This window comes from Harpia harpyja, chromosome 23 (assembly GCF_026419915.1).
Source record: "Harpia harpyja isolate bHarHar1 chromosome 23, bHarHar1 primary haplotype, whole genome shotgun sequence".
NCBI classification, from domain to species: domain Eukaryota; kingdom Metazoa; phylum Chordata; class Aves; order Accipitriformes; family Accipitridae; genus Harpia; species Harpia harpyja.
Genome location: NC_068962.1, coordinates 4,813,796 through 4,836,951, shown reverse-complemented (window position 1 = coordinate 4,836,951; position 23,156 = coordinate 4,813,796). Strand labels below are relative to the sequence as shown.

Below are 23,156 nucleotides of genomic sequence, written 5' to 3'. Positions count from 1 at the left end.
ATTTACTGAATGTCTAGACTTTTGAGCTGTTCTCTAGACTTTGGTCTCAAAGATCAGATGATAATCCTTCACAGTAGAGTCTTATTTGACTAATAGGATGAAAGCATCCTCCTTGCATTGCTTCAAGGGTCTGTATAGAAACACAAAGCTTTCCTAATACAGGTTGACCTTTTTTAAAGTTGTGTATGTTACAATACGAAAGAGAGTTCTAATCTAAACTGAGGGACAAAGATAGTAAGCTCAAGGATACTATGTGCTCTTAAGTGACTTGAAGAGGAAACAGAAAATTCAGATAAATGCCTGCCTTTATCTTTTCCTGGATAATATAGCCCCCAAACCATGTAATAATCTGCATGAATGTGATTCTCTCAAAATACCTTTGTGTAGAAAGAGGAATGAAATGTTAACCAGAACTTAACAATGACCTGTTGTTCTGAAGAGCTCAGTGCTGCAAAGAGCTCGCTCTCTCGGGCACCCTTGCCCCTGAATGAGGTTCCCTGGAATATTGGGATCTCAGGAGCTCATCCTGTGGCCTTTGTATGGGAGAAGTTCTTCTGGCATCATACAAGTGTTGTGTCAAGTTTCTGTCCAATATCAATTTGGGAATTGAGAAGAAAAGACTTTGTCACTAGCAGGTGACAGCTAGGGTGATATCTGTGGGTATTCTGGTCTATTAAGCTGTCTTTAGTAAACACTATTAGTGGATTTTTAAGAGAGACAAATGCATTAGAGAAGAAAAAAATGTCCTTTATTGACCCAGTCCCAAAAGCCATGTTTTCTTACAATTATGGAGTACATTGTTTTGGTTCTCTCTCTTCTTGGACTAAGGCTTTCTCTTACTCCATTAGCAGGTTTTCAGAGTATAGGGTTACGGAAGCCAGCTCGCCTTGCCTGTGCTTTGTGCCAAAGATGAGCCCTTTGACAGTGTTAACCATTTTGAAAATACCTGCTGCTCAGTGCAGTCTGGTGCATTTTGAAAGGTCAGCCCAGGCCATACAGAAAATAATAGGTTCCATTAATGTCAACACAGACAAAATCAGGAAACCATATTTGACAGTGTTGTTTTTAGAGCATTTATACAAACTTAAAAGAGAAGACAAGCTCTGCCAGAAGCAGATAAATTCCTTACTTTTACTTACTACTCCTAGTAAAATACTATTTTTCAGTAGCTCATGGCTTGAGACCCCTCTCATATAATGTGCAAGTGATTTAGGCAATTTTGTGCCCAACATGTCAGATTTCTGCAGATATGTAGAATTCTGGAGATGCAAATGGGTGCTTGGTGAAGGATTTCAGAATATCTATGTGTGCTCATCCACATCTTCAAACATTACAACACCTTTAAAAATCAGACTCTTTGCTCTCCATTCAGTAAGGTATTTAAGCATATGAACAGTCTCAAGGGCTGTTTCTAACAAGCAGTGCAGGTGACCTTTGCAGTGAGCACCCAAGTGCTGTGCTGACGTGTGGAGCTAGGAGATACTTCTGATCTAACAATGTAGATGTAGCCAAAGCTGGTTTTCATCTGAACAAGCAAGCCTGTGATAAAGACAAAGCTTTCTCTGCCTTTGCAAGGTAGGCATACTTTAAATCTGTGTAACTTTCCCGGATTAAATAGCTATCTACTTCCTAGCATAGGGAAGCCAGAAAAGTCTGCACACATGGGTTTCATTTGATCTCAGACAGTCATTCATTTCACAGACGTACACATCTGCAGGCACACAGATGAAAGGGACCATGGCTTAAGTGGTATATATCTAACTCTACTTTTCGATGTGGTATTCTGCTCATGGGAGAAGATACTCTTTCATTCCACAGCTGCCAGTGAATTGTTGGTATAGTAATTGCTAGCTGAAATAATGGCAAATTGACTCATGCAATCATAAAAGATTTAAATAGGATGAAAATTGCTACTGCATAGATTACAACAGAAGACTCTGAAACCAAGTCTATGAGACACAAAGAGAGAGAAGTATGATATGTTGGGGTCTCTTGCATTAGAACAGTCTGTTGTGTTAGAAGGCTTGAATTTGGGGTCTGGCTGTGCCACTGTGTGCTCTTCAGGAGATGATTTTATATACCTGCTCCATGGTAGCATTTCCTTATCTGTATCCTGACAATAACATTACTTTTGTATGTCATGCAGTGGTAGCATCGAGCTTAATTAATGAGTGTGTATATAGGCTTGGAATAAATCAGCTGAAGGGTGCTATGGAAGGATAAAATCTAGTTATTTTTATCAGTCAAAAGTGTGAGCGAATGTATGAGAGAACATGCATACCATGTACAGAACAGCTGAAGGCGCATGAGCTTTCAACTCAATTATTTTTTTACAGTTATTTCTTGTAATATCCAGCATATGTCTAACAGTCACATTTTTCCAGATTGTCTAGTTCTTGAAGCATCACTGTCCTCAAGCTCTTGGAATATCACACAAACGTTTCAGATGAAAAAGTAAGAGCCTGGTACCTGCTGAAGTCCGTTGAGGGGTTTGGGGCGGGGGGGGGGCGGGGGGAGGGCTGAAGTATGGTCATTATTTTTTTGGTATTTATTAAGGAAATACATTTCGCTAAATATAGTCAAATCCCTTTTCTTGGCCCATTTCCTCCTCCTCTTTTTTTACTGTCCCTAGAAAGCTACTTGTTCTGATGACTTTTATTTAATGGGACCCTGGCAGCTAGCTGTGGGAGAGTCATTACAATGACTGAATTTATGACAAGTGCCTAAAGAGATAATAAAGGAAGTCACAATGACATTAAAATCCTTTTTGTCCTTGTGAAAAAGGTGGGCCCCTGGTACTCAGGATAAGACCTAGATCAGAGGAGTCAAGAGACTCTGTAAGAGTCACTTTATGGAGCTGTTTTTTAATAGAGCCAGATGCAATTTAGATATGGTCCATGGGTAACATGAATACAATTAAACCAGAAAGTAACCTCTAATCTGCTAATAGGAATAATGAATATCTATTGTTCTGTAGACATTATTTTTCAGAGCCACACTCTTTAAGAGCTTGCAGTAGAAAGCATTTGTGCCAGTACATGGCCTAACCCTTTATCCTATGTGGTTGTTAAACCTTAGAAAGATCTGGCTAACATATGCTGTAGGTAACTACAGTGTTCCCATTCAGAACACTCCTCCCCTATACAAAGAGACTAGTTCATAGGCACCTGTGATGAAATTGAACTCATGCTTTTTGGGAAGTGGCACATCACTTCCCTGTCCCTGGAGCAACACAGGGAAGGAGCTGTCTTTCTCTAAATCAGAGCATTTCTCAGCATGAGTGGAGAGGGCCTGTGCTGCTCTTGGCTCTCCATGCTGATAGATGCATTGCTAAGCATGATAGGGACAAACTAGTCTCCAACAGGCATATTTTTTTGGTAGGGGAAGGCAATAGCAAACTAGCAATACTTGCTAGCACTACACACGCAGAACAGAAGTTCAGGCAAGCTGTGAAAGAATCAGTGATGGTTTTCTCCCCTTTCGTGGTTAAAAAGCACTATCTGGCCACATATGTACTGGAGAGAACCACAGCAAAATGAAACCCAAAGTGTTCCGTCTGCTTCATGCTTTTTGGAAATTTATGGCTCTCAGCATCTCAGCACAGATTGTATTTCGTACTAAATTTGTCCTCAGAATAAGCACAACAGAACAATAGGCTTGGAAGGTAAATGCAGGTTATGTGTGTTACGCATTTCATTACATGTTTGCCAGGTTGTTCTCTTGGGTTTGTGCTTTTTTCTGTCACTTGAAATTTCACATTCATGGTTGAATCTAGCTTGAGTTCCTGTGTCTTACAAAAACTCTGGTTTCTGTGTTACCAGCTGCTCGCGATGTATACATGTGGGAGAGTGTGCCAGCTGTAGTTGGACGAGTGTCTCTCCTGCCACCACCTGCCAGGTGAAGTTTGTTGGGGAGGACTAGAATCCCCTGTGATGCCTTTTCCTTCTATTTTTTACACCTGAGCAGCAATCTGTCTCTTCCTTATCCTGACATTGAAGAAATGCTGATTTTTTTTCAGGATAGTTGTAATGCAACTGCTTCCGAGGAGATCGCCACTGCACAGAAGACAGAGGTTAGTTAGCATTTTAAGATTGGTGTTATTGAGGTTCTATGGGTTGGGGGGGAAATTTATCTAAAATGAAAGGACTTTGCAGGAAGAATAGAGATATGGATGAGGAGGCAGTCGGTTGGTGACATAGAAAGGTAAAGCAGAACTTGGATCGATACTATTTTTTCTTAGTGCTTTGTTGGTGCTTAAATGTACCAACAAAGATTTGCATTTCAGATCCAGGCATTGAGACAGTGAACACTGCAATAGTCATGTGCCTCCCTCTAGATACAGTATTCCCAGTATTGCTTTAAATGCCAGAGTCCCTGTATGCTGGGTTTAGGGACTCCGCAGGAGCCAGCATGCTGAGGGCTGGGATGTGTAAGTGGACCAACAACAAAAAAACCCAAAGGAGAACACCTTGGACTTAATCTCCTGCCTAGACTTAAATGCATGTTTGAGTTCTGCTGTCACAGACAACAACTCTGTGAAACTGGGTTTCAGAGCCTCAAACCTCTTCCTCATTTTACGTAGCCAGATCACAGCTTCTCCTGAAACATAGCTGCCAGGGGAGCAGAAGGAAGGGGAGGATGTGCCACCCAGTTTCTGCATAACAGGCAAGCGGCTAGAGGATGCATCCAGGAACTGAAATCCCTGGGTGTTAGTAAATTCCTGGTTCACACTTCGAGAAAAATTTTCCTTGCTTCCAGGCTGTAGACAAAACTGGAGATGGAGCTACTCTCCATCCATCCTGCTCAAGCTGGATCACTGCAAAGGAAGGAGTGTCGCTGGTGCTGAAGTACCTTCTGAATTTGGTTGTTGAGTTCTCTGTTGAAACCACATAGACTGTATGTGAGCATAGTCTATACGATTTGCCTCGTAGGCCAGCTCTTTAACCTTTTGCTTCGTAGGCCAGCCCTCTAACCACGAGGTTATCCCTTCATTCTTTATGGTGCCAAAATGGTTTTATTTTCTCATAAAACTGAGCGGTCTTGTCATCAGTGGTTGCTTATGACATGCAGGTGTTAGGAAAGAAATGAGTAGTGAAGAGAAATTTGACTGATGAGTAAGTACATAGCGATTTGCTGCCTACACTTTTCGTTTCTGCTTTTCTGTGAGTGATAGCATGGTTGGTATAAATAGCAACTGTGTTCTTATCTCTAAATATTTCATTAGAACTACCCAGACTTTTACCTGTGAAGACAAGAATTACCTCTTAAATTTGGCTGTTCAGCTGAGGTTTCTTAAACAAAATCACAAAATCCATTTTGTTTTTCATAGAGACGAGTGAAATACTTGTGCTTCTGAGCATTAATATTCTGGATTTGGTCTGCATATAAAGCATTACGGCTGGTGAAAGAACAGAGGAAATTCTTCTTTGCTCTGCTTCCAAGTGCATTAATTTGACATTCGTAGATAGTTGGAATTGCCTGGGAGATGGCTTTCTTCCACACGCCTTATCTTGGAAAGACAGTGATGGACAAGGCAGTGAAAGCACTAGAGGCAGCCCAAAGGCAGATGTTTATTTAGAAGTGATTGATCCATTCAGAGGGCTTGAAATTGCATTTGAAATCCTGTTCTCCTTTGCTGGTGCTTTAAGGAGAACATACTGCATAGCTGAGAAGCAGGATTTGTGTTTTCCCACAACCCCAGCTGAGCATTTAGATTAATATACTTTTTTTTCAGTGGCAGCCCCAGCCCTCCTCCTGACTCCAGCTGCTGGTTTCCATGCATGCACCTTCCCCCTCCCTGTGCCAGAGCAGCAGTCGGAGTGGTTGCACGAGTATGCTTGACTGGGGAACTGATGTGGCTGCAAATAACCGTCGTCTTTCAGCAGGTTATTTTTCGTTTGGGCCAGTTCCCCGATCCAGTTCTTCGCGTGGCCTCAGGCCCCCACGCTAGCACCTCAGGAGGGGCCATGTCTGAGCGGGGACGAGCTCCCCCCCGGGCTGGCAGAGGCTGCTTAACACCTGGGCTGCTGCCAGATATCTCGCTGTGACCTGCAGCCATGCTAACCACACCTCTGAGGTAGTGGCTGCCACTGTTTACCCAGCCCCAGGGAAGCGTTAGGCTGTCCAGGGAGCTGGGGGCTGCAGCTCAGAAATGCGGAGCTCTATCAAAGTTGACAGGGCTGTGCTGATTTACATTACCTGAGGACGTGACGCACGCTTGCTGCTCTGCGTGTTTACGCTGCTTTCATCGCATGCCTCGCAACTAGTGATTTTTATAAATATCCTTCTGCCTCTCCGCTCTCTCCCTTCCCTCTTGCTGCCGGGCGTCTCTCTCCCTGCCACGCAGCGGCTGGAAGGTCGGCGGCTCTCTGGCCCTGTGGAAACGAGCACCGCGGAGCCCAGCGAGGACGCTTGGTCCCTCCCGCATTCAGTGAGGAGATTCGTGGTTTCTTTGGCTGCTGAGGAAAGTGTCGCGGACCACGGCGGTCAAGCCGGGAAGCAGGCTCTTGAGTAGCCGAGGCCAGCTTGCCTCAGCGCCACGAGTGACTGCACTGACGCCATGAGCCCGAGGCAGGATGCAGCAAGGGAGACCGCGTCGTGTAGCCGCAGGGAAGGCATGATTTCAGGGGGGTCTGAAACTTCCAGTGTGAACCGTTCCTCCCGCGATTTCTTCTTGGTGTAAGAAAAGAAACAAGGCAAGCTAAGCCGAGCGCCCTGTGGTGTGTGGTGCCTGGCAGAGAGACGAGTGGGAGCCCTGAAGTGCCGCAGCGTCCTGCTGCGCCCTTGGGCGGGAGGTGTCTGGCGTTGCCCTCGCCGGGCCTCACAGCCCTGGTGCAGCTCGGGAGATCTCTGTGTGTTTGTGTGACGCTGCGTTATTCCTGTGCTTCAGGGCTCCCTGCTGGTTACCAGTGAGAGCCCCAAAGCAGTGGTTTCCTTCTTTCTGTAGTACTTGGCTTCTGGGTTTGTGTGAGGGTGTTGACTGTCCTTTGTCTGCTGGAGGCTGCGCGCAAGCAGAGGGATGGGACGCGGGTGGAGAAAAGCGCTGGTGCTTCGCTGGCTTTAGTCTCTCAGATTTCTGCTTCAGTTGTCCTGCTCGCATACTAAGGGTTAAACTGATCGCCACATCAGGGTGGGAGTGAATTCTCCCCCTCGGGCTGTTTGTCAGGGGTTTCCTTTGCCCTCCTCCATTATCCATACCAGAGGTCACCTTGGAGGCCCTTTTGCAGGCCCTCTGGCCCCAGCCTTTGCACTCTCTTGCCCTTTCCTAAGGCACAAGTTGCAGCTTTCGATCAGTTGTGACAGGTCTCACATTTGCTCCGGCGTTCAGCAGGCCGTGGTAGTGTGGGGACAATGTGCCAGGGACCTTTCTGAAATGGGCAAAGGCTATGTTTGCAGAGGACGGTGATGTGACCCCAGTGGTCCCCTCTGGCCGCCAGCCCAAAGTCTTGGTTCTGCTCTGGATACATCAAAAGATCAGCGAGGAGAAAAACCCTGTGGAAAGGACTTTCCTAGAGATTTTGCACCAGCGCCCTTCTCGGGGTCCGGAAGGCTGAACTGTCCACAGGTGCACAGCAGAAATTGGGATGATCACAATACTCTAAAAACTCACTTTATTATAGGCAGTCTAAATGCAAGCTAGAAATCATTTGCCTGAGAAGGTTCCAAACAGTTTCACATGCGGATTTTCCTGGTTTTTTGAATGTTTTTAGTTTGTTGTCTGAAAGATACACAGAGAGGAAACCGTCTGTGTGATTGTAAAACTGGGGAAGCAGCAAAACTGATTAAACACGAGATGCTGTCAAATGTGTCAAGTAAATACGCTAGGGAAAAAATCTCTCTTCTTGCTCAGTAGTGTTAGTAAGTTAGAATAAGTAAATAAAAAGATACACAAAGAAAAGCATGGTTTAAAAATTGGCCACATTTCTGCAAGATGGTGACAGCATCAGAGCAAACTAGGATTATGCTTAAATGCTGGAAAATAGATTGGTAAACTTCTTAGCATGAGAAATGGGATACCAAAAAATCCCTGCCGTTGTGTTGTACCTTTAGTTCTATGTATGACATTGGAAAGACTTTTTAGTAAAGCTAATTCTGGGGCTCTCTCTCAACTTTTCATTCTAGGGTTTGACCCTGCTTTCTCTTTTCAGGTCACGAGAGATACCACCATTTGTTTCTCTGATCTCTCATAGTGACAGCACCATGGGTTTTGTCTTGCGTTGTTTCTTAGTTCTTCAAGGGTCACACAAAATGTATTATTTCAAGCTGGGTTTTTATCACACTTACCTTCCAGTATTTCAGATTGTGATTCCTTTGGGCAACTTTGTTATGAGATAAATTGAAATATAAAATATGTATGTAAAAATTGTTGGCTTGTAAATAAGTTGTAATTGACAGTACTTCCCAGGATCAAGCTTAACAAGATTTGAAACTAATAAGAAAAATGTATCCCAGTGCCATAAAACCTGCATTCCTGAATGGTGGTTGTTTTTGCAGCTGTTGTTTAACTGCCTAGGCTTTTTATAACCCAATTTTGTTTTGCTTTGATTTCTAATAGCATATCAGCATTCATTCCATTGAACCTCTGTGGATTTCTACATTAGGCAAAAGTGAAGTAACAGTCAAAGGAGAAAACTTTACACATGTATCAGGCATAAAACTGATACTGACTGGAATCACTGGCTGTAAACCAGACATGTGAGTTAACTATTTACTTTGCATGGTGAAAATTATGCCCATTTTGCCCTAGCAGTACAGTTGCGTGAACAGTTGTCATGGACCTCTCCTCAGCAAAGGGGGGATGTTCTGCACTCCTTTAGTTATACTTCCACTTTAAATGCCCGAAGGATAGAGATGAACTTGGTGTTTGGGTACAATACAAGGGATGGGTGGGTAGGTGGGAAGCTCTCACCAGTAGTTATGGCAGTTCTGTACCTATGGCCCTCTGTGCCTTGCAGCAGGCAACGAGAAGTTAGGTCACAGGAAAACCTCAGCTTTTGTTCAACTCTCCTCTGCTTCAAAATATCCCCCATATATTCTAGGATTTTGCTTGTGAAAGCATAGACATCGTGCCAGGGAAGGGAATCTCTCATGCAATAGCGTGTACTTTTCTCTGTTGATGATTGCACAGTGTAACCCCCTAGATAATTAGGCTATCTTATTCTGAATCAGTTGTTTTCAGGTGCAGCTGCAATGGCTGCCTGTGATTACCAAGCCCATTTTACACAGCTAGCACTTGAACAAGTATTCATGTGGTACAATTCAATTTTTAGTTCAACCATTAATTTCTTGGGGATCACAGAAAACAAAGGAAGAGAAGGGTGGAGAGTGGGAGAGGAGGGAGAGAGAGGAAGTAGAGACAAAGAGGCAGGAGAGAAAGGGAGAAAGGAGGGGGGGAGAGAGAAAAAGAAGGAAGAAAAGGAAACTGAAGATTCTCACTCTTGACTAGCTAATGTGTTGGTAGCAGAGAGAAGTACACAGCAAAGTACATCGTTTACACAGCAAAATCACACATTGCATTACATAGCCTCATCCCAAGGCTGTAAGACCACTATCTGTACCATCTTCTGTGATTATTGTGACACATAGCAACTTCATTCAAAAGATGCCTTACTTTGTCTTTTCAACTCCCTGCTCTCTCTTTCCACCTCCATCTGGCAGCTCAAAGAGAGATTCATTCCTCTTTTCTCATCCTTTGCTTTAGGTTATAGGCTTTGTGTAGTAACACCAATGAGTGGCATAGTGGCATCTGTGTTTCAGCATCTGACTGTTTTCTTTCTCCTCCAGTGTTAAAGTTAGAAATGTGCTAAACGATACACAAATGACATTTGCTCTCCCACCAACACGTAAAGAGGCCAAAAGTATATGTATACAGGCTAATGGGAAAAAATGTTCACCACCAATGACTCTACATTATGTTTCACTGCCATCGTGTTTTGGAATCACACCAAATACCTCCTGGATCAGGTAAATTTGTCTTTCTATACTTTTTATGTATTTATTAAAATGTAGTCCCAGTGAGTCAATATGAGCCTCCTTCCTTGGCCAGACTGCAGCTGATGTAAACTTGGATGACTGCTGTAACCTGTTGTGGAGGATGAATTTATGCTGGTGAACTGATTTAACATTTTAACATACAGATAGGATCATGATAGCTCCAGGACGGATTCTGTGTTCTGCAGGATTCTGTAAACTTCTTCCTGCCCACCCTAAGTCTCCTTTGTAGAAGTCAAAAATAGTCTCTTCATACAAAAGCTAAATCCAAAATATGGGTAGCATGCATAAATTCAAACTGCAATTAACCTTGATTTCTTGATACTAATATACCCTTCACCTCCGCAACAGTGTAAGGTGTCAGCGAATTGGAAATGAAGTGAAAATAATCACTACTGCAGTGATACACGCAGACTTGCTTTAGGACTGTGTTCCTTAAAGCCAAAAGAGCCCTTTTCAAGCCTCTGCTCTGTTCTATGGGAGACTCACAGCTCTGGTGAAAGACTTGCAGGGTGGTTTTAAGATATTCCCAGGCACAGGTTTCCACCTGTCCCTCTGCCTGCACAGCTTTTACCCACTTTCACATTCTTAATCTGATATCTTGGTGTCAAGCAGTGGCAAGTGTGGATTTGAGGTAATAAGTTGGGCTAGCAGCTGCAGCAGCTGAGCAGCTAGGATGCATGCCCTCATTTCCAGGTGAGAGGCAGCTCAGGCAGCTGGAAATTAATAATACCTTAAACCACTGCAACTGTGTTCATCAGAGATTGTGAGCCAGAGCCCTCAGACACAAGCACCATTGTGTGTGCTGAGACAGATGGTCTGAACACTGCCGAGAATGTTTCCTGTGAGGTGCCCGGCACCATCAGTTTGTCCTGAAGAAAGCAAGAATTAAGCACAGGCAGGGCTCCTCTGAGGCAGTGAAAGACCATGATGCTCTTTCTTCAAGACAGATTATTAAATCATGGTGTAGTTCTTTGGCTGCATGAATAGAAAACAAGGTGGGAAGTCCGTGAAAAGGAGTATGCGTGTGTATGCTATCAAGTCTTTTGGTTCTGCAGTAGCATAAGTATTTACGATTACATTGTGAGGAAAGAATATAGCTCAAATTATCTTGTCCTGCAATCTGACTTTATTATACTGGCTGCTACCAAAGCAAAATGCACATGGGTAGTTTATTCACGGCTGAAGCCTTAATGCAGGACTTATCTGTGGGAAAACAGGTAATATTAACCTCCCTTCCCCCCCCTCCTTTTTTTTTTTTTTTTTTTTACAGTGGTGGTCGCAAAATTACTACTGTTGGTAGAAATTTTAATGTGGTGGACAGTGTGATTATTTCAGATGACCAGAGATCAAACCTCACTGTAAGTCTTAATCTCTTTTACAATACCAAACAGAGGACTCTTGAGGGATTAGGCTTTGTTCCTATGGTTTCAGGAGAATCTCAGTATTTTTTAAACACTTGCAGGCACACATCAGTCACCCTGCTGAAATAAATATGACCACTTGTAGGATTACAGTTTGTTGTGGTTTAACCCCAGCCAGCAACTAAGCACCATGCAGCCACTTGCTCACTTCCCCCCCACCCAGTGGAATGGGGGAGAGAATCGGAAAACCCCCTAAAACTTGTGTGTTGAGATAAAGACAGTTTAATAGGACAGAAAGGAAGAAAATAATAGTGATAATAAAAATAATAATAATAAAATGACAACAATAGTAATGAAAGAATTGGAATATACAAAAGAAGTGATGCACAACGCAATTGCGCACCACTCTCAGACAAATTCCCAGTTAGTCCTCGAGCAGCAATCCACCCCTGCCCCCTGCCAACTCCACCCAGTTTATATACTGGGCATGACATCACATGGTACGGAATACCCCTTTGGCCAGTTTGGGTCAGCTGTCCTGGCTGTGTCCCCTCCCAACATCTTGTGCCCCTCCAGCCTTCTTGCTGGCTGGGCATGAGAAGCTGAAGAATCCTTGACTTGGTCTAAACACTACTGAGCAACAACTGAAAACATCAGTGTGTTATCAATATTCTTCTCATACTGAACCCAAGACACAACAGTATACCAGCTACTAGAAAGAAAATTAACTCTGTCCCAGCCAAAACCAGGACACAGTTGCACATATTGTCAGTACAAGATCATGGGTGCACGTAAGGTACTCTCCTGCATTTTTCTATGCTCTAGAGACTTGTTCCAAATCTGTCCTTTTTGAGTCTCCCCAACCTCTATATATGGGTCTGTTGGAGGAGGGGGTGGTATACTTCTCTCTGGTTTCGTGTTGAGAACCCAAATGGTGCCACTGCCTCAGCAAGGTGTGGCAGACTGGAGCTGATGTTGGGATGAAACCCTTTCTCTGAGGCTATAAGGAGGTGAGCACCCTGTTGACGCCTGGGCTTGCAGCACAGAGACCAGAAAAGAGCAGCACCATCCGATGGAGTAGACAATGGGGTGACTGTAGCAACCCCCTCTCTCAGGAGTAAAGTCGGGGAGAGCCAATGCCCGGGGTGCTGGAGAGCTTGTCCTGCTCTTCTCTTGTCACCTCCATGGAGGGGAAGGAAGGAGAAATCACTGTCACTGTTCCTGTCTCACTGCAGGAAATAGCTGCCTTAGCAGTGTGCAATCAGCCTTAAAGCAGCGTGCAGAGTGTGTGATAAATGTGCTTAAAGGTAGACACAGGCTTGACACAGAAATTTTCCCAGGTGCTCTGCATGCAGTCCTGATCGCAGAGAAGAGGTTTAGCAGATACCTGTGTGAAGTCAGGAAGACATTAAAATGATTTTGAGTGCTTCTGTTTGTAATTGTACCCACTGTTGAGTACTTAATGACTGTTACAGCTTTGTTATTGCTTTTCTAGGTGTCTAGGTGTCCTGGAAATAAATCTGAATATCATTACTTAACACCAAGCCTGAGCCATGCAACAGAGGGTAAAGTTGTTGATATGATGTTAAAAGTGGAAACTACCTTTATACCGTGTGTCAAATTACACTACCACCCTGACCCAGTGTTCATCAACTACCAGCTGCACACTGAGCTGGATCCTGATCTGGAATTAAAAATATATGTAAGTTTGAAAGTAATAAACTATAATTCCTTATTTTAAAAGGTTGTTGGGGATCATTTTATTTCTTACTGTAGTTAGTGACTGTTTATTATCTTCAATTTTTTCCCCTCTAGAAAGAAAATGACAACTTGAATATTTCTAAAACTGAGGTAGAGGTTTATCTGTCATATATGAATGGTGCACAGACCAAAAAGATATGGTTCAGTGTCCAAAATATTACCAAAAAGCCAGACCGTAGTACCATACTGTGCAAATTCAAAAGGGAAGGAACAGACAAGATTGACTTTTCCACGGTGAAAGTTTTTGTAAGTAGAATTCCCTTTTGTTGCAATTCAACAGTGTTTGGATGTTTGTACAAATGTAGTAAAATGTAACAATAATGCTCTTGTCATGAACGTTCTTTATAGAGGGAGGAACTGGATGCATTTTCTGCTCTGCTGCTACTTGCTAGTACAGTTCTCTTCCTCATATCTAAGCATGCCTGCCTAGCTTAGGTACCACTAACAGTACTGAGTTCATTTACTGTCTGGTTACTGCTGTGGTGTCAGAGGGTAGGCTCTGCAGCCCAAACTGAGCTCACTGCTGCTGAGCTCCAGGAGAGCAATAGCTTGTCACACCTCTAGCTGCAGCATAGACATCACCAATACAGCATCACTGGCTCCAGGAGAGCCCCTCATCTTAGATCTGTAAGCAATCTGCTGCTGCAGTGTGGCCATGAGGAAAAGGATTGTATCCTTCCATTCACTTTTTCCTACTAAAGTAGATAAGGATCTTGAACAGTGCATAGGGATGACCACTGAGAATAAGAGAAGGCATTTCTGGATGAAAAAGGGGGTAAAATTCAATGTGCACTGGAAAGGCCAAAATGCTTTGAACATATGGCACAAAGCCAGGCCCAAATATAAGAACATTAGCATGGATGTCAAAGCTAAATGGCAGCTTAAGATATTTGCTCCGTGAATAAGATGAAGATATGAATTTTTTAAAATGCAATCATTGCCATTTATGAGGGAGAAAAATTATGCCAGACTTATTGCGGTGTATGGTGGTATAAAACTGAAATAACTCTATTGACTTCAAGGCATATGGCTCATAGTAAAGATTAACGAAGCTATTCTCAATTTCATATCACTGTTAACTGATCCCCCATCTGTGGATCCTGCCGTCTGAGCCAGTTATGGCATGGAAAAGCCTTTCTGAGATTGGTGTTGCATTTAAATATTAACATTGCCTTGCAATATCACATGCTCGTCCTGCAAGCTTCATAGGAGTGACTGTCATAGAAAGGTCACCACTTCACTGAGGCAAATCAAATGCAATAGTTATAATGTAACATTTCATTTCTGGTACCTTAAAAATTATTTTTTTCCAACATCAAGAAAAATGTAAAAGTAGGAAATCATCATGTGTTTTTTCAGTCTTATAAATAAATCATCATAGAAGAAGTAGGGCTGCTCTGAAGAAAGGATAAGCTGGGTATAAAAGACAGGTATGGCCCAAGAATAAACGTATCTCTTGCCTTAGTTTTCAGGAAGAAAGATGATATTGAGTGTGGGGTCAAAGACAGGATGATCAGTCTGAATGGAGGTGTCAAAGAGGAAAACGCCGTTCTTGTGACAGAAGCAAGATTCAGATAGAACAAGGGGCTCAAGACAGCAGGAACAGGATCATTCCCATCACAGCCCAGAGAATGGACTGGCACATGATATTGTAGGCTTTGCAGGAAGATTTTAAATAAAACTGCAGTCAGGAGACATACAGTATATGACTGGAGAGCAGCAAATATCAAACCAGTATTTAAAAGAAAAAAAATAACTAGGCAAATGGAGGCTTGCTGATTTAATCCTAGCTCTGTGTAAAGATTTATAATGTATTTTGAATGAGGGACTCATGAAAGACCTGGAGGTAAATGGAAAACGGTATAATTGTCAACTTCTTTTTAATAAAAGCAGATTGTGCTAGATGTCTTTATTTTGTAAGATGAGTGATTTCCACAACAAAAAAGTGGTAGATCACATGTACCTGGAAGTCATTCAGTAAACTACTTAACATGGTGATTATGAAGATGCTAGGGATTAGAAAAACTGGATGCTGTGTATTGGGAGCTGGCTCTGGGCAATGTTGATTTTCATACAGATATTACTTAATATCGCTAGTGATGAGCACAAAACTAAGGCATGCGCTAATAACGTTTGCTGATGACATAAAGCTTAGAGGCATTACCAGTCTAGAGGAGGTTTTATAATGTCATGCAGGGAGAATGAAATGAATTTAGGAATAGGAATTGGATGAATTCAGGTGTACCTGATTTAGTCCGTTGATTCATAAGCAAGATAAATAAAAGATAAGGAAAGAAATGGGGCCACTGAATAGGAAGGTTATGGTGATGATTAAAGATAATCTAAATATGAGCAGAAAATTAAACGAATGCTTTGTCTCAGTTTTCAATAAACAGGGATGAGTAATAGAAATTTCTGCTTCAAGAATGCTTTGGTTGGACATAACAAGTGGAGAAAGACAGGTGTATTAGTCACGGGTTGATTAACATATTTAGCCACCAATGCATTTCAGCCTTGGAAAAGGCAAATGGAATCCTAGGAAGGCTCAGACCGAAAGTACTTTGTATAGAAATTGTGAAAACACATAAGCAACCGAGGAAAAAATAACATTTGATGGAGGAAATAGGTCTGCTTTATCTTCTGTTCTTTGTAGCCCCAGAAATACGAAGGCAGTGTCCTTCCAGCCCTGTGGGGTTTCTCTGCTTGGTCGTGTCCGTGTAGCTGTGATGTGACTATCCAGTTGGCAGACTCCAGCTGCCCTGGCTGCTCACCTCCTGTGACAAGCCAGTGATTGAAATCACCAGATCTCTGCCTTCCCTGCTGTAACCCAAAATAATTTCAACTCAACTCTCCTTTTCAATTATCTCAGGCTCATTTCTATCCCTGGCACTTGGTGGTATTCTTTTTCTGTGTCAAAGCATATTTTTACTTCTAGTCTGTTTGTAGGCTTAGCTACCCTTTATTTATGTGTTTTCATAGTCCTCTGAGATCCTTCTTTGTGAAATTTCTTCTGCCATAATTATCAGTGGTGAATGCTCCAGTTTGGCATCTGGCAGACCTAAGCACTTTCATGTATTCCTAAGAATTAATGCCTGTCCTGCCTTTGACAAGCCCAGTGGCTGTTGGGGGATGTTGTACATGTATTGTATTTGTTCTTAAGGAACATCCTACACAAAGAGGTTGAAATTTCTGCAAAGAAACAGGGAAGAGGGCTGTGGGCCAGGCATCTATTAAAAATATTACTTCCCTCATTATCAGCTTGAGTCTTACCTTGCTTTTCTGCTCAGCAGAGTAACACTGAGTGCAAAGGAATGTTTTTAATTATCAGCATGTGCCCTCCTTGCTTCAAAATGCCAGAAAGTTTAGCAATAATTCTGAAGTGCATGAGCTACTTGGCCAGCTGAAGGCGAGATCCTGCCCTTCATTTGAGGGCTCTTGTTTGCAGTGAGAGCAAAATTTGGTGCTTCATGAGGACCTCCAAAATTTTCTCTTGTCACTGCTTTGTTACCCTGCTTAAACATCAAATACAGCAAAAGTTAAGTTTGTGTTGGTTTACATATGTTTTCCTAAATTGCTGCTGTCTTCCCAATAATCTGGAGAACGAGGGTCCTTCATGTGCCTCAGATACATACTTCTTTTTAATACGTCAAATGTCAGTTTAAGCACTGATATAATACCTGTCTTCTATTAACACAGACATTATTTTTCTTCAGGTCAAATTAGGAAATTTTGAGCACGAAGTCAAACCAACATCATCACACATATATTTATATGTTCTTATTTTGCTGCCTATTGTAGTGGGTGTCATTATAGGTAAGTACAGTAATGTGTTTTCAGGTTTTGATTTGCTGAAGGGTATACTCATGATGCATAAACACATATACACACACATGTACGTGTTTGGAACTCTCACAAACAGTCTGGTGGTTTTTCCCTGTTCCAAATAAGAGTGGACAAAGTTAACTCTGGTCTGGTGGTGAAGTCCATCTTGTCAGACTGCAGCATGTTACAAGGCAGTCGTTTTGGCTGTTCTGCTGGGATCACTAGCCATCGTTTAGTGAGGCAAGTCACAGGACTGACATCCTTGTGTCACAACTTGGGCCCTTCCAGCTGTCAGAGCTGGGCTCCCCTCCTGTCCCTGGGGCAGATGTTCCCTAACAAACTGCTTATCCTCAGGCAGTGTTTGTGGTGTTTCTGCTCAGCCTCCTTTGGATCATTCGTGAATTTGTAGGTCATTACTAAACTGAGGGGGGGAAATAGTTATCCCCTCCTCTTTGTCACACCTTTTTTCTGAATGTTTTGACCTGCTTAGATATTTGATAAATTTCCATTTATTGTAATAAGTTTGGGAGTTTGTTCTTTGGTTGGGTTCCTTTTTAAAAAGCGCATTACCTTTACAGGAAGCATATCTCGTGCCTTTACTCTCTCAAAATAAACTTTAGAGAAGTTAACAATTTGGAAGTGGATTTCCTGTTCAAAACAACTGTTTTTCCTGTTTAATCAGTGCTACTTTAAGTAGGTTGCTAATAGTAGAAGTGGTTGTTAGATTCTGTGTCTCTCTGTGCAGGTTGTACATAGCAGGGTGTGCTGTACTTTCAAATAAAGTTGGATTGACAATTCTAAGACCTTGTTAAAAGGAATGGGTTTTATTAAACATTGGGGTTTAGATCCAGATAACTAGGGCTCATGGGTACTAGCACACTGACAACAGCAGAAGCAGTAATACTCCTGCAGAGTGCAAGTGTATGTTAATCTTTCTGTTTCTTAAAATAATATTAAAATATGTCTTGTATAGGGGTTGTCTGTTCTGCAATTTCTGTACTCAGAATCCTTTTTTCTTCCTTTTTAGCGGCATTCATAGTTACTAGATACAAATCCAAAGAGTTAACTCGTAAACAGAGTCAGCAACTTGAACTGCTGGAATATGAGATTCGGAAGGAAATACGCGAGGGTAGGTCTAAAGAGCTTTATAGTGCTTAAGTACAGCATAATTTCTGAACTGAAACTGTCAGGAAGCTCACATGTAAACATTTTAATTTTATGGCTGTTAGAATATTTGTGTGTTGTATCAGAGTTCCTCTTTAATGTTGGTGTGCACTGTAGTAGCAGATAGCACTGAGCTAATAGGATTGCATGTAATATTTCCTTCAACAAAAGTGGGGAAAAAAATGGATTGGTACTTTCCCGCTCATAAGAGCTTCAGCTAGAAAAACAACCTCTCTTCCCTGAAGACTGTTTTTTAAGGAACAGCTATTGGGGCCAATTTATAATTGTGAAGATGACTTTGTGTCGACTAAACTAACTCTCTGGGTTGGGGGTGGGGTGTGCTTTTACAGGATTTGCGGAACTGCAGATGGATGAATTAGACGTGGTGGATAGTTTTGGAACCGTTCCCTTCCTTGACTACAAACACTTTGCTCTTAGAACTTTCTTTCCAGAGGTAATTATTTACAAGTCTTTCAGCTGTTAGTCCTGCCTAATAATGAAAAAGCTGGGAAGGTCAGGATCAAATAACTAAAGTAAATGCTACACAGTAGTTGCACATTGTTTTCACAAGAAACTTTTCTTGAATCAAGAATTACTAAAGAACACTTAAGGCTGTACATCTCTATATTTAACCAAGCCTAAATGTTGTAGATAAAGCACCGTTGTTGAATTTTCAAGGGTTGTGTGTGCATCCATTTCTTTTTTGCCCAGCCTCACTAAGCTGCTTGCCTTTCAGGCCACCCTAACTAAGCTATAATTTATCCATTGCTTTTTTTGTTCTCATGCTTTCACTTTCCATGCTATAGCTAATTAAACTAACAGTCAGGTTAGCTAACATGCTAGCTAACATCATGACACTTCCTAATTAGACCTGTGGGATGAAGAAATGGCTCTAAGGTCGTGCTGACTTTCTACTGCAAGCTGCTAACAGAAATGGTAAGACCTTGATTCAAAGGAATGCAGGTCAAATGCTCTAAAAATTGCATAAGTACTTAAGTGCTGTCCAGTTTAGAGGTGGATATTTTAATTGTTCTTTGGAGCAGTTTGTGCCACTGTCAGAGGACCGAAGAGGCCTTCTCTTCAATGTTTTACTTCTCTTGCTATTTTTTTGCATATGTGGCACATTACAATGCTGATAAGTGCATTTGCCACAGCTTTCAAAATTCTATCATGATGGTAACCAGTGCGTACCAGCATTTACTGATTGGCAGAAGCTGTGATCTCAGCTGGTGATATTGTGCTGTGTAACTGACACCAATGAGTAGAAACCCTTGGTTAGTGCTGTGGTGTTTTAGTGTATAGCTTGTATGTATGTGAATTATCTGCTAGTCTTCATGTGTTACTCATCACTGCTGTGGCCCAGTCCTGCAGTCTTATCTGCACACTGCTTCACTTTATCGCTGTGTGTGATCCCACTAAAAGCTATTGTGATACAGTTAAACACATGTGATAGTGCAGAATCAGGGCCTTTTTTTGTACACCACCAAATACCAGATACTAAGGCAGAATAGTATTTAACAATTACATATGCGTCATCTTTGTGCACTTTGAGTCCAGTTCTCACTGGGAAGGAAACTGGGATTATTTCTTCTGGTACTGCTGTGATGCCCCCACTCTAATTTGTATGGGGTCACTAGTAGGTTTGAAAAAAGTGGACCAAGGAAACCTTACTTTCTGCATCTCTCTCGTTTCAGTTTATTTTGTTGCCAGGCATATTAGCATTAAAATAGTGGTTTTATTTTTAGGAATATATCTTTCCTTAGTGATAGTCCCCTGTCAAAACAGTAACAATCTGTAGAAGCTGTCTGGGTAGAAATGCTTTGCTTTATGCAAATAAAAAGGAAAGAAAAAAAGGCACAAAGTCTGCCACTCTGTTGCATTATGTGAGGTCAGAAAGGAAAGGGCTCCTGTTTTGCCTTGGCAAGTCTCATGCCACTGCGCATCCTGGAAATGATTTCAATTAGATTTTGTCTCCGTTTGAAATACTGATACCACGAAGGTAAACTTGCCACTGTTAGCTCTCTACAGTCAGGCAAGTTATTTAACGTATCATGTACCAATTTTTCCTGCTAAGTACTTACCGTTTACATTGCAGGAGTGTCCAAACATGCCTTGTGCTGAGAGCAGTGCTCTACTAAACAAATATTACAGATGAACAGAAAAGGCAATGGAGTAGTAGATTGCAACTGGGTATCAGAAGGGTCGAAGTGACAAACCATCACTTCCCTCACTGACCTCATGTGTTTGAATGATGTCCGTATTGTACTCTTTCTGCCTTCCAGTGTGTTCGATGGGCTTTGTCTCATTTAATCTAAGCTGTTTAAACACGGACATCAAAGCTGTTCACTGAGCATCTTCTGTAGTCAGTGCAGAGACAGGCAGCTCAAGAAAGTGATTCATCCCATTTGCCTGAGACATCTGTCTCAGGATGGGATGAGTTGCTTCAAGAGGGAGTCAGATACCTAAAATTAAGAGTGATGGACCCCATCTTCATTTTTAGTTTCTCGCTTCCCTCTGCTTCAATTTTCTATATTTAATCTGGCTTGATAGCTTTTGTTTTGTGCTTAATGCTTGTAGGTGTTAAGTGGATATTACATCTATTCTTAAAATATTCCTTATGTTCAGCCTGATTTTTGCTTTACTTGTTAAATTTGGATTATTGTTTCTGTTTTCCCTTAATTTCCAACATCATTTGGTTTAATGCTACCATGCTTGTTCCCCGTTCACAAGCATTTTTAACCTTTAACATAGTTCTGGTTGTTTGACTCTGTGTGTGTGTGTTTTATTGGTAGGTGGTGTTAGGGATGCTGAAGAAGTTCTGGAAAAATGGGAATAGCCCGTGGAGGAGGAGGAAGAAGAGTATGGTAGGGGAGAAGAGAACAGGAGATATGAGGAAAGGGAGGGATGAAAAATCAGATATGTAGATGAAAAATTAGATGTGAGCCAGCAATGTGCGCTTGCAGCCCAGAAAGCCAATCGTACCCTGGGCTGGCCAGCAGGTCGAGGGAGGGGATTCTGCCCCTCTGCTCCGCTCTCGTGTGACTCCACCTGCAGTACTGCGTCCAGATCTGGGGCCCCCAACATAGGAAGGACATGGACCTGTTGGAGCGAGTCCGGAGGTGGGCCATGAAGACGATCAGAGGGCTGGAGCACCTCTCCTATGAAGACAGGCTGAGCAAGTTGGAGTTGTTCAGCCTGGAGAAGAGAAGGCTTCGGGCAAACCTTATTGCAGCTTTTCAATGTAAAGGAGGCTTATAAGAAAGCTGGAAAGAGACTTTTTACCAGGGCCTGTAGTGACAGGATGAGGGGCGATGGTTTTAAACTGAAAGAGGATAGATTTAGATTGGACATGAGGAAGAAATTCTTTGATGAGGGTGGTGAGACACTGTAACAGGTTGCCCAGAGAGGCTGTGGATGCCCCATCCCTGGAAGCATTCAAGGCCAGGTTGGATGGGGCTTTGAGCAACCTGGTCTAGTGGAAGGTGTCCCTGCCCAGGGCAGGTGGTTGGACTAGATGATCTTTGAATGTCCCTTCCCAGCCTAACCATTCTGTGATTCTATGATTCTATAAGGAAACGAGGGGCTGCCAGCATCACAGATACAGCAAATGGCAGTAAATGGTACTAGTGTGAATTTATTGCTCAAGGGTGCTACTTTGGGAACATGCAGCTGTGTTGGGACCTTACAGGCTGTAAGAGTCAGACAAGAGGCATTGACAAGGTATTTGAGAACTGAGGGCTTCCCTTTGTTGTGAGAGCTTTCCCTGGGACTGGAAGTGTGGTGGCACCTGTGCCTCTCTGGAGACTGACAGCATGGACCTCCTGGAGAGTTCATTAGTGAACATTCACTAAATGCCTTGAAGTGAATGGAGGCAGATGAACTCAAGTGTCACTGTTACAGAAGCCCTGTATGCCAAAGGGTATCATTGCTGTCCAAGAAGGATGCAGCCTGCAGTGCCCCTTGCCCACCAGCACATTTGCAGATGGGTCTAATAAACAGCTTTTTCTGTGGAGTGTTAGATGATGGCTGTGCTAGTGCAGCTCAGCCCCATAAGTTAACATACACAGTAATGTGGAAGTCAATACCAGGTCACCTTTGAGAGTTCATTTTTCAGTGAACCTTGACAGCACCTTTGCAGAAGTTATTGTGTAGAGTGTTTATATTGTAGCTGCATTAGAAGCCAGCATTTCCATGGTTTTATTTCAAGTTGTATGCCATCAGGAACATGCTTGGCATGTTTAACCTACATGTGTTAGAAACTTTTGGTATACGTAAGAATGATAAATATCACCTGTCTTATATTTTAGTCAGGAGGCTTTGCATCCATCTTCAGTGAAGACATGCCACAGGTAAGTTGATGTAGTGTGATATGCCTTAATAAACATTTTTTCAAGAGTGATTGTATCTCTTATCTCAGTGTTGTCCTAGAACACATCAGATTGCATTTCCAGTATGCTCCCATTCCCCCATGAGGAGGGTTACATGGATTTATACATAAAAAGAATTTGATATATAAGATGCTGTTATCCAATGTATATTATGACTTATTTAAATAAAATAAACAGAATCTAGTCATGGGAAATGACAGGCAAACTTAACTATCAGCATTACTTTGTATATACGACAGAAAATGTGTGCTCTGCATATGCGTACTCTGTGTTGTACACAAGCGCAAATGCATCTTTGGTAAAATCCTGAGACCCATGAAATAAATGCAGAATTCCCACTGATTTGAATGAGGCTAGGATCTTATCACATATGTTGCTTACCATTATTCTGAGCATTAAGAATCCATCATAGCCAAACTACAGTTTGCTTATTTTTGTTTAACTATTCCAGAGCAGAGACCAAACGAGCAAGGATGAAAGCTTCAACATGTTGCATGCTTTAATTTGTAACAAGAACTTTCTTGTTACTCTCATTCACACCCTTGAAAAGCAGAAAAATTTCTCTGTGAAAGACAGGTATAGTATGATTATGCTTATCATCTTCAAGACAAAGAATTAGCAGGAAAAACCAACATGGATCGTAGCACACAAATGTAATTTCTACTTC

General features: G+C 42.3%; 1 protein-coding gene across 2 annotated transcripts in view; it reads left to right on the top strand.

Annotated features, from left to right (window-relative positions):
* Nucleotides 1-23,156, top strand: part of PLXNC1 (plexin C1) — a 71,760-nt gene that overhangs the window by 22,120 nt on the left and 26,484 nt on the right. For both annotated transcript variants that reach the window (XM_052774547.1, XM_052774548.1), the window contains exons 7-19: nt 2,385-2,454; nt 3,822-3,897; nt 4,019-4,072; nt 8,555-8,694; nt 9,784-9,963; nt 11,264-11,351; nt 12,850-13,056; nt 13,170-13,361; nt 16,829-16,928; nt 17,965-18,066; nt 18,452-18,555; nt 22,409-22,450; nt 22,941-23,065. In XM_052774547.1, the coding sequence (XP_052630507.1) occupies nt 2,385-2,454; nt 3,822-3,897; nt 4,019-4,072; nt 8,555-8,694; nt 9,784-9,963; nt 11,264-11,351; nt 12,850-13,056; nt 13,170-13,361; nt 16,829-16,928; nt 17,965-18,066; nt 18,452-18,555; nt 22,409-22,450; nt 22,941-23,065 (1,480 nt within the window). The remainder of the gene's footprint in view (nt 1-2,384; nt 2,455-3,821; nt 3,898-4,018; nt 4,073-8,554; nt 8,695-9,783; nt 9,964-11,263; nt 11,352-12,849; nt 13,057-13,169; nt 13,362-16,828; nt 16,929-17,964; nt 18,067-18,451; nt 18,556-22,408; nt 22,451-22,940; nt 23,066-23,156) is intronic.